At 39.6% G+C, this 12084-nt stretch overlaps 1 protein-coding gene across 2 annotated transcripts in view; it reads left to right on the top strand.

Moving 5' to 3' along the window:
- The first annotated feature begins 1712 nt into the window (after positions 1-1712).
- TMCC1 (transmembrane and coiled-coil domain family 1) overlaps positions 1713-12084 on the top strand; it is a 131774-nt gene continuing 121402 nt past the window's right edge. Inside the window, exons 1-2 of one of the 2 annotated variants that reach the window (XM_048488593.1) lie at positions 1713-1770; positions 4664-4911. In XM_048488593.1, coding sequence (XP_048344550.1) covers positions 4705-4911 — 207 coding nt within the window. In that variant the 5' untranslated portion in view covers positions 1713-1770; positions 4664-4704. Of the gene's footprint in view, positions 1771-1790; positions 4912-12084 lie in introns of those variants that run through there. The other variant, XM_048488592.1, reaches the window with a different exon arrangement.

The raw sequence follows: 12084 nt of genomic DNA, 5'->3' as shown, positions 1-12084 counted from the left end.
CGCATCATTTTTGGAACGTCGTGCATAGAGATGACAGATCTGTTAGAATGTTCTGGTGGTTTTACTCTCATCTTTCGTCAGCTTGCTGACCTCCCAGTAGCCACCTAGAGCCTGGCATGAGAGTGAATTGGTTGCAGAGAATTGTGTGTGTGTGGGGGGGGGGGGGATTGATAGAGAGGTCCTTTTATTTCCATCCCTAGTCCTTCTGGTGGCACCTGTTTCAGGGTGTTGGTTTTGGAAAACATATTAGCCCCAGATGTTGCTTTTTCTGGGTTTTACCCTATAGCATCTGCCAATAACATTTTTTGAAGTAGCAGTCTGGAATTGCATCAGTCTTCATTGATTACACAGTCATTGTACTGGCCTGTTTTAAGTATATTGCTGATTTCCAATTTGAAAAAGTCAGAGAGATCTTAATCTGGCTTCCAGTTTCTCCCAGGGCTTCTAGACTGAAACACAACAAACGTTCCTTTCATTTGTCAGCTGAACAACTGAGTGGCTTTTAAATATCCATTATCTGCTATTGTAGCATAGAGCTAGTATTTATTGTACATTCCCTTAAGCCTCTGAATCCATAGTGTCTTTTCACTGCTGACATCAGTTGGCCTTTAGCTGAAGATCTGCCTCTCCTCCTGGGAAGAAATGCCGTTGTTGTAATGCTTTTGATGGAATACCTAAAAAAATAAGAAGCTGGTATAGTTACGTAACACCGGCATTGTATACTAAAATCTTTCGACAGTGAGTAGGTTTCCAGTTTAATTTTTGTTTGAAAATACTTCTATAAGCAACTGGATCGTTGTTTTTGATTTGTGGCAAAGTGGCTAGAGGGCTTACCTTTAGCAAACCCAAATTCAGTTCTTGAGAATCTCTGGACAAGACACCCATCTCTTAGCCTAACCGGTGAGATTAAATGGAGTGACCCTCATGTACAGTACCCTAAACTCCTGCCAGAGCCTCAGTCAGTATTTGCCTTCATGTTCAAAGTATGTTTTGTGCCTTTGCTACAGCTCTGTGAGGTAGGTCAATTTTTATTGCAATTGGTAGGTTGAGCTGACTGGTAGTTACTTGCTTTTTAATGAATTCATGGCAGAGCTGAGACTTTAACTGGGGACTTGCAGCTGAATTTTCACCATTAGACTGAACCAGCTTCTTGGAGGAAGGATGGAATTTTAGTACTTGGATTCAGCAATATTAGTAAGAATCTTGTAGCTGGTTGGCTAATGAAGCACTCCATTTACTAAATACACTCTTTTCTAAATTATTTCTTTTCCAGAGGCGCTATATAATCTTGCCTATTAGTCTACAATGAAACTCTAAAAAGTTTGGGGAAGTGTGATACAGCAGGTCACAACATGTGCTGCTATTGTCATTAATGTGGCTTATCCTGCTATGCCAAATATGTCCATGAATAGTGGTGGGCATCTAGAAGTTCCCACTTAGAATTTTGACTTGTGTCCAGATATTTTCACCAATGTTGCAGATTCACAAGTGTTTGAAATCTGAGACAGACTAGAAACACAGGAATGGAATCTGGACTGAAGGTGGTATACATGTGGTAACAGGTGCACAAGAACCATTCAGTTGCTCTGTTATCCATTTCATGATAATTTAAGCCTGGAAGAACGGCTTTGCACAGTTTTTTGTACTGAACTTATTTAAATTGATGATTTCTTATGTGTTTCTGTTCTAAGATTTTCTCTGATTTTGTTTTAGCTGCTCTTTGACCGAGGCACTCCACCAGTCAATCATGTCTAAGGATAAGCAACAGAGGCAAGTATCTTCTTCACTATTTTAAAATTAGCATCTGCATTTCAATTACTTTTTGCCTGAAAGTCTGATTAAAAATATCCTATCTAAAATAAGCTTTTACCACTTGCAAATATGCAATTCAGTGACCAGTATGTTGTATTATTAATCTTGGGATCACCTCTAGTTAGTCTTTGTATCCAAATATTTCCCAAAAGGAGGTGACTTCATCACAGTATTTGGGCATGTTCCTTTTGCAGATGTGTCAGCCTGTTTTGGAAACATTCCTTAAAGTCAGAATTATAAAAGGGCAGCATGTAGAGCTGTATATGTACTGTATACAGTACTTTCCTACTGAAGCTCCTCATGTTCCCATAAAATCATGTTCCAGAGAAATCTCTGTAATAGAACTTGATGCAGTGTAAACAGATGCAGGTAGAAGAGAAAATGTTATCCATGTATATGCAAAACAGATTTTTGCCTATGCATGGGTTTCTGTCATATCTCATTCATAATATACATTTGGTTGTGGGTTTGGAGTTCTGCAGGAAATTCGTTTTCACTTGTTGAAAGAACTTTCTTCAGTATCAAAATAATAGAATTAAGGTTCTGTTTTTGTGATTGAGAGCCATCATGGTATAGTGGTTAAATGGGGAATTAACCACTATACAGAGTAGGATTGGGGAAACCCAGACCTGACTCCTCACTGTGCTATTAAGAAGCTGGCTGGGTGAGCTTGGGCTAGTCACTTAGCTTCAACTACCTCAAGGGTTTGGTTGTGAGGATAAAGCGAAAGAGGCATGAACTACCTCTGGAATCCCTTTTCATCGTGATAGGTGAGAAAAGTGGAGTGTAAATAACAAATAATTTATGTTAGTATGCATTACATGACTTCTTCCTTGACCACGTCAAGGTTGCCTTCTGCAGCTATATACTTATGTTTCTGTAATATTAGAGCTGTTTGTGGTTAAGCTTTGCTAGTATAAAGCTCTACTTGGGGCTGATTTATCACAGAAACAAAATCCTGCTTATAAATGGAATAATGTTCCTATATATGGCAGGTATGATTGATATAGACCATTACTGGTGTAACAATGGAACAAAATCTCTGTTCCATATGCTTTCTTCTGAAAAAAAGACAACATTGCCTGTGCCAACTGTACAGGCATCATTTCACTAGATAACCTAACGGCAGCATAAATCTGGTTCTGTTAATTGAGGAGGCAAGATGTTACAGTGACAATTCTTGTCAGTTTTGTGTTTCTTTATGCTTGTTGCTGTATTGCACAATGTGTTCAACATGAGTAGTAAAAGTACCTTAATTGAATTCTTTTAACTATGGTGATATTTTTTATTTTTTTTTCAAAAAAAATCAAAAATACCCATCAGCATGCACTTCTTTTTCCTTCAGCTTGGGCATTCTGGTTGGAGGGTTGGTTTTCAGAGTAGATATAATATCTATAATCCTTTTAGTACCTTGATAACCATAGAACCCTTACTGAGCTCTGGGAAAAGATCTCTCAGTATGAACATGTTTGATGTTCATGAACTTTTCCTTACCTCCTGCTGCTGTTGGCCAAGAATGAGAGCATTATTTATGTGACCCTGGCTTGTATCTGCTCCCTCCATACCTCAGATGATATTATTTATGCATGCGATCTCATTTAACTGGAACAGATACCAATCTTCCTGTGCTTTATTTTCTCAGTTAATGTTCTCCTGGAATTCAAAAGCATTTGAATTTCCTTGCTTACTTCCCCACCTACACTCCTACTGTTTGGTAGTTGCTGCTTGACACAGCTGTTGTTGCTTGCCTGCCTCTTTTATCTGAAGTGATGTGCTTGAGGGAAGAGGTTGCTATGTCTGATCTGAATTATTCCATGTATGCTGCTCAAGTGTAAAAAAGAAGGCCTTTCAGAAACTAACTGAGGTTGCCTTTAGTTGCCCTGTCACTTAGGAACTCTGACATTGCTTGAGGGAAGATTCTTTACATTTCAAGACCATTCTATTTCATTGGGAATACACACCTCTGAGTGCATTGCTGTTTCTGGAGCACCACGGAGAGATTGTCATGTCAGGCTGACATGAGATGCAGTGCTGATTTAGAACTTAATTGACACTTTGTATTTCACCTGTTATGCTTTGTCGGCTGGCACAGCAGCTCATTTAACAAAGCGGTGCGATTTATTCAGAATAACATCCCATTTAAATTCATAGTCCATTTTTTTAACACCTCCCACTTTCCCTTTTTGTGTAGGAACATTTCTTATGACCAAAGCAAGTTGTTATGCTTTGTGTTTGGCCCACAACGGAAATTCACTTGAATCTCTATGTTAAGAGACTGCTTGACTTATTTAGGGAAAAAGAAAGTAACTGCATGTTTTCTCACAGTGGATTATCTTGACCTGATTGTGCATGAAGTATAATTGGGTTTTTTTGTTTAACATTAGATAAGCATGAGACCGTCGAGGCACAGCTGCATGTACACTCATTCTTGAAGCAATTGCACACTTTATGGGCTGACAATCTTGCCATTTTTAGCAAATATATATACATATAAAGACACAGGGCATCTGTATTTGACTTGTCAAACAAACTTTTTTTGGGTGTCATCTGATGGAGCCTTCTGGTGGTGAACAGTTTTATGATGAACCTGACCTTGGAGGCAAGTTTCAAGATCAAGAGGCCAAAAGGCAGCATGAGTCAGAGCAAAAGTTGTCTAAAATTACCCACAATGCCTTGGAGAACATTAATGTGATCAGTCAAGGTTTGAAGCACCTCTTCCAGCACCAGCGCAGGAGATCCTCAGTGTCTCCACATGATGTGCAGCAAGCTCAGGTTGATATGGAGCCTGAAATGGAATTGGAAAGTCAAAGCACATGTGCTGAAATTGATGGTGTGTCTACCCACCCTACAGCTCTAAACAGAGTTCTTCAGCAAATCAGAGTGCCACCTAAAATGAAGAGAGGAACGAGTTTGCATAACAAGCGGGGAAAGTCAGATCCTCCAAAGGGGAGCCCTCAGATCAACAGGAAGTCTGCCCAGGATATTCATGCAGGCCGACCCAGATCCTCGTCAACTACTGATGCTCCAACAAACTTATCCGTGCTAGAGATGGCATCTCCCGTTTATGCTGCTGGTGAAGAAGTTGCGTCAGCAGAGCGGGTGAGTTCTGTTTATTACGAAACATGTAGTCTTGTTATATGCTAAAATGACGTTTAAAAACCTGTCTAGTAAAATAGAAGACAAAGCTAAACCTTTTTGTTGAGTGTTCAGTACCTGAGTTAGGTGATTACATCGAACACAGTACTGTACTGCTAATAAGGACTGGCTGTAAACATGGATTTTTATCTCGTTGAGGATATTAACTTGTATGTGAACTTGCATTTTTATATTAGATGGTTTCTTGCCACTGGTATTTGAAACTCCAATCCAAGTGAACTATTAAACCAAACCTTACCCCCATCCTGAAATCCTGCCTCCCACCCCACCAATAATTCCAGAATTTCAGTAAATTCCATAAGCCTGGTATAAGGTAACTAGCAGTTATGCTGTATTTTGCAGGTTCAACTGTTCTGGTTAATGTCTTTATTGAGAATTATTTTGATGATGAAGCTTTGTGTGTTCCTGATAGTTTAGTACTTGTTCTTGAAAAACTTTGATTCAAGGCATCGGTCACATCAAGGGGAAGAACTAGCCAGTCTGTCTTGTAGCCTTCCTCAATTCTTTCCTTTAAGACTTTGGTGACTTTAGAAAGTGGTCATTATGTACACTTTGAAATTCATTCCAGTAACACAAAGTTCTCATCTTATGCAGACTATTTGTTTCCTGGCTTAAAGGTACCCCCGTGTGTCTTGTTGGAATGACAGGTTGAAATTTGGTGTTGGATTTAAATAATAGCTTCTGTTCTGTTAGATACATATATTATTGGAAACAGGATGGAACAGTTAAAGTGCTGACTGAAACTGATAGAGAACACTTGTGCTCCCTCAGAAGGGATCATTTTGAAACATCAGAAAATTTCATCGGGTATCTTAAACCTAATTCCCATACCCTGGAAAGCAAGAGGGTTATTTCTGAAAGAACAAGAGTGTTGGTAATAACTCCACAGTAGAGTGGCTAGATGCTGTTAGTTGTGTTGCAGCCACAGCTATTGATACTGCACTATAAATGGCATCCGCCCTTTGCCTCGGCCCCTGTTGGGAGGCTGCCTGGAAGAGCAAAATGAGAGACACAAACGGTAATGTCCAGCAAATGGGCTTAAATACTTTGCACATGATAGGAACTATAGATTGGAGAGAGTGGCATCTCCTAGGTGCTCCACCTTCCTATATTTTCCCCTGTCCTTTCTGCACTTTACGGATTAATGCTTTTTGATGTAAAGTACAACCATTGAGCTGATACTTATGTAAATTGTGACAAGAGATCATCAGAAATGCCTGCAATTTCTGCTGGGGCTGTTCCACAGGGCTTGGATCCAACAAGACAAAAGCCATCATGAGTATTTGGATTACAGAAAGAAAGGTTACAGTGGAATTAGTGAGGATTGTGGCTGTGCCTGCTAGTTGCAAGGGGTGAATACCAGCATGGCAGTGTGGTGACACACTGTCAACATATCCTTAGGTTGCCCTTCCCCCTTTCAGCATTGTGCGTACCTACTGGTAGTTACTTGACGAAGACTGATTTTTAAGTTTATATAGATTAGGTGTATGTGGAGACCATAGAGAATTATGGGTTGCTGTCAAGACTTGAAGCAGGGGAGGAAGTCCCTAGCACCCACTGGGTAACTTGTTCAAGATAACAGTCTCAAGGGGCTTTTGAGAAGTCAGGCTGTGAAATATACATCCTATGCTCCTTAGAGGAATGGTAGGAAGCAATTAATTTTATTTAAATTAAGTGCCCAGATCAGAATTTGTTTCTGCAAGGCAACAGCTGATAGTACCATGACCTTTGGAAGGCATGCTGTAGATACTATTTTGCTGGCCCTAACAGATGAGCTCTACTGAGGGTAGAAAACTGACCATTGACACAGAGTCACTGGCAGCTGCCCTTTGCTTTTAATATCAGGGGTCGTAGCCTGTATATTATGAGGAGTTTCATGGACGTTTGCTTGCTTGTTTCACGGCATGCTTAATTTTAAACTCTCTCGTAGGTTTAAAATGCCACAACTGTACTGTAAATGCTATCATGGTGTTATAGTCGAAATGTACTTATCTAACTTTGGGTTAGTTAGGGGATAGCACAAGGCTTTCTTTGAATGCTCAGCATTCAGCTTTTTCAGTGAATTTTTGGTGTAGGATAGTTCTTCCCTCCCCTTCCACTCTTTGCTAACCATGTCTTCCTTTTATTTCTGGATTCTCTTGAGTAGGCAATTCCAAGGGCACACCATGTGCCCAGTGTTCTGTTTACAGTGGGTGCACTTGACTGGCTGTTTTATCTTTAGCTTAATTGCTGAAGCTATTACTGGATGTTCCCTACTGCAGTATAGAGTTCATACATGACCCACTATGATTTTAAACTTGCCATTGGAAGATCAAGATGCAGATGCCTGCTGCTTCCTTCAGGTTGCTTATTACAGAATGTGTGATTGCTTTGGAGCAGAGTGCTTCTGTCTGGTAGATAAATATGGCGAGAATGATAAGGTTCTCCTATCACGTGCTCAGTACAAGAAAATATGCATTAGTTACTACTGTTCCTGTTGTGACTGTTACACATTATCCTGTGTTACTAAAGTGTAAGAACATCACCTGTTGTGTGAATTTTAAATGCTAGTAAGAACAGCTGCTGTTTAATTTCTGTGAAATTCCTGTGCATGTCCTTTAGAAATTAAAAAAATGTCTGAATGCATCATTGTACTTGTATCTGAATTCAACTAGAAAGGAATCCAACAATATTATCTGTTTATTGATACACGTGGCCAAATTAGCTGGCTGGTGAAAAATAAAATCAGCTGGTTATATGTTTACTCATCTTTCTGACCCTGCATGGGAAGTCATTTTTAACTATTCCAAGGAATTCCAGTATCAAGCAAGTCCTGGATTGTTTGAGCAACAATAGAAAAATAACAGACTTAATATGGAAGTGAGAAACTAAGAGTGCAATCCAGAAAAGGAGGGGCGGGGGTGTTGATGGAGCCTTGGAAGCGGTGCAGAGTTGCATCAACGGAGGTGCCCACTCCATTAGCATAAGGAGTAAATACTGGCAGAGGGGCTATTATGCCAGTGACTGCACAACTTCACAGTGCCCGAACCCAAAATCTGCCATGTGTGCTGGCTCCTCTCTGCTTCAGAACCCTGTGCCAGTGTGGGTGGGGTAGTCCAGAGGTGTTCCAGAGCAGTTTTGGCCCAGCAACTCCACTTTTTTACAGGTGCAGATTTATACCTAAATCATTCCAAGCGAGGGGCTGATCTAGCTAATACAAGAAAAGGAATCCTTTTACAACATTCTGTGGCACTTTTATAAATGCAGATGTTTTCTGTAGTTGTATTTGAAGGCTATTGTGCTTGATTGTGGAAGACAGGGAGTGTCTTATGGCAACATTGGGTGGAGGAAGAGACAGGACAGCTTGTCTGTATTCAGAGAGTCAGAAATTCTACTTCACTTTAACAAATACTCTACAAAACTATCTCCATAAGGGCTAGCAGGCAAGTAACCTCACAAGCTTCATAATATCATTTTCTTCTTCTTCTTCTTCTTCTTCTTCTTCTTCTTCTTCTTCTTCTTCTTCTTCTTCTTCTTCTTCTTCTTCTTCTTATTATTATTATTATTATTATTATTATTATTATTATTATTATTATTATTTATTAATTTTCCTATACCGCCCAACCCCTGAAGGGCTCTGAGCGGTGAAGGGCTCTTACAAAATATAAGCATTCAAGAATAGATATATAGTGTAGTAGAAACAGGTTCATTGGGCTCTTTAGGGCTGAAAGCATGGATCTTTGAATAAAAGTAATCATTCTCCTTAAGGCATACATCCAGTATTCTCAGGGACCCTTGGGGCAGACTACATGGTTTCCTGCTATATTCCTTTAGGGATGGGCTATCCTTTCTGCAGGTCAAAACTACTTGTTAGATTATTCTTTATTCCCAAATACTGGTACAAACTCTATAGTTTGTTCTTACCTGTAGTACTCATTTACAATAGACTGAAGTGACTGTGAGAAGTATAAAATAGTTATGAACTCCCCACATTCCAGTTATCACACTGTCAAAACTATTCAGGAGTGCCATGTCATGCTCTTGATCCAGCTGAAATATCTAGTCTGGTCAATACTGTAACCGCATAACCATTTATCTCTGATTTTAATCAAGTTGGCTAATGTTATATCCCAGAATCCCACACGGAGCCATATTCAGCCCAAGAATTACCTCACCAAAGTGCTGAAATGCAAGCTGTCAAATACACAGGATGGGGTAACAAAAGCCCATGAAAGAACAAAAATGTCATGCCCTTATATAAAGCAGTGGTGCGACCGCACTTGGAGTACTGTGTCCAGTTCTGGTCGCCGCATCTCAAAAAGGATATTGAGGAGATAGAAAAAGTGCAGAGAAGGGCAACAAGGATGATTGAGGGACTGGAGCACCTTCCCTATGAAGAAAGGCTGCAGTGTTTGGGACTCTTTCATTTGGAGAGGAGACGACTGAGGGGGGATATGATTGAAGTCTATAAAATTATGCATGGGGTAGAAAATGTTGACAGAGAGACATTTTTCTCTCTTTCTCACAATACTAGAACCAGGGGGCATTCATTGAAAATGCTGGGGGGAAGAATTAGGACTAATAAAAGGAAACACTTCTTCACGCAATGTGTGATTGGTGTTTGGAATATGCTGCCACAGGAGGTGGTGATGGCCACTAACCTGGATAGCTTTAAAAGGGGCTTGGACAGATTTATGGAGGAGAAGTCGATTTATGGCTACCAATCTTGATCCTCTTTGATCTCAGATTGCAAATGCCTTAACAGTCCAGGTGATCGGGAGCAACAGCCGCAGAAGGCCATTGCTTTCACATCCTGCATGTGAGCTCCCAAAGGCACCTGGTGGGCCCCTGCGAGTAGCAGAGAGCTGGACTAGATGGACTCTGGTCTGATCCAGCTGGCTTGTTCTTATGTTCTTAGGTCCTTCTAGATCTAAGCTGAGTGACTCCAGGTCACACACATAAATAGTTGTTATAACTGGAGATGGAGAAAGTTACATAGGCATGATATTGAAAATTGCAAATTGCCTGATTTAGATAATTGGTATCAACTTTAGATAGAGAATCACCCCAAGCCAAACGAACAAGCTTATTATGCTTCTCCAGAAGGCCCAATGGGGAATTTGTACATTTTGCTGTTGTGTAGGCCACAATCTGCTCCTGTATCAGAGGCTTACTTCATGGAGTACCAGTAGCCAAATGCAAAAGATAATGCCTATTCAGCTAGTGGAGGAGAAAACTGGAAGTTCAGGTTTAACATTTGACCAGAGAGGGATACTGTAGTCGCGGCTCTTGAAAAGTAGTCAATGAAATGCGAGGAATTTGGAACAGTTGTTCACATCCTGAGGTCCAGGTTTTGATGCTCACAGCGGTTGAAATGCATTTTAACTAAGCTTTTCTGAGGCATATGGGCAAGTGAGAGAGTTCAGTGAAAGGAGGATGCGTATTATACTTCAAAGCAAATTGAGTACCAACCACAGAGGTTCAAGGAGGAAAGGATGGAGAAAGAGAGAGAGAGGGGAGCAGATGCGAGTTTGGTATCCCTTTTAGAATACTCTAGGCTAATATTAGATGTGTGCTATACTTCTATAGGACATATTTGGGTCAGTGATGCATGTTTGTTGCTTTGATTCATGGTGTGCAGACCGTAGCGTACTTCATTCTGTCACTGCATGTTCCGTAGTGTTCTCTGCTTTTTTGAAAATCCAATTAATCATTCAGCCACATGTGGTGTTGAAGAATCTTCTGTTAATAGTATACAGGATTTCTTTCCTGAAGCTGTCATTGTTAGCGTTATTAAAATTAGACTACCAAGGCAATTACTGCTTACCTTGAGTAATGGAGCATAGGATTGAAATGCATTCACTCTACCAGAAGGGAAACCACAAATAAGAAATTCAGAGCCCTCTCCCAAAACTGCTTTCAGTTGATACTGGACTTTTTGTCTTCTCCAAACTCAAATGTTGTTAGTCAATATATTTTTCTTTATCAATATTATCTTCTAATGAGTTCTCTTCATCTCCAGCTTCAGTTTCTAATTTTAACTGGTTTTCTGAGTCTCTAGAAAAGCTCCTTTTTTGTTGTTATCCTATTACATGATATGAATTGTTGCTGGCACCATACATTCTGAAATCTGTCAATACCTACTTGCTACTTTTAGAAGCAATCAGTCAGAGATGCACATAGAAAAATGTAGGGAAAACATTTTGGGTGATTTTCCCCCCAGTTTTTTCTTTAGGAAAGCCATTGGGAATTTTAGTGAGCTCTGAAACAAAAATCCTGTGAAAGAGTATATTTTGAAATGAGGAAAATGTTTTTAATGAAAGTGTTAGTGTATAGTATGAATTTTTATGTTAAACATCTACTTCACCAGATGATGCTTCTGTATGCAGGAGACATATACAGCATGCTATAAAAGCTGGGCTCATTGTCTAAAATTGGCTAGTTTTGTCCATAATTAATATGCTGTATTTAATATGAACTGTTGAAGAATCAGTCTTTTCAGTGATATAAATTTAATAATATTCACATGGGTGTCTAATTCTGTTGAATGTATAAGACTCCTCCTGTTCAGATAATACTTGAATTTGACTTGTTTATGTAATTTAGAAATATAAATGTGGTTAGGCTTCGAGAAACAAAATTGGGATTAAACTCAATACTGTGTGTGTGAGAGAGAGAGTTTGCACACAGTATCGAGTTTAATCACAATTTTGTTTCTCAAAGAATAACCACAGTTAGATTTCTAAATTACATAAACAGACCAAGTAGTGAAATTTTGTGTGCTAAACTACTTATAAATTTAAAAGGTTTAGATTTCATGGAGGACATATCATCATTTAGAACGTCCAGAATTTTAACTCTCTAACTGTATCCCACAATTGTTCAACATTTCAGATGGCAAACTACGTAAAAGCTATGCTGGGTTTCTCCTTTGTGTACTTTGACCAAATGAGATATTCATTGTATTTATTATCTGCCACAAATTGCCACAAGACCCAATTTGAGTATGTGTATGTATAAGATGTATTCTGTCTTTCACAGAAGAAATCCTACTTGCGAAACTCATTCCTTCTCCTGGAGGCAGAGGACATCTTGAATGGGTTGTTCTCTTCCTCTGTCTACAGGAGGCAGGGATTA

The sequence above is a fragment of the Sphaerodactylus townsendi genome, linkage group LG03 (genome assembly GCF_021028975.2).
Source record: "Sphaerodactylus townsendi isolate TG3544 linkage group LG03, MPM_Stown_v2.3, whole genome shotgun sequence".
Lineage (NCBI taxonomy): Eukaryota > Metazoa > Chordata > Lepidosauria > Squamata > Sphaerodactylidae > Sphaerodactylus > Sphaerodactylus townsendi.
This window is presented reverse-complemented; position numbering and strand designations above follow the sequence as displayed.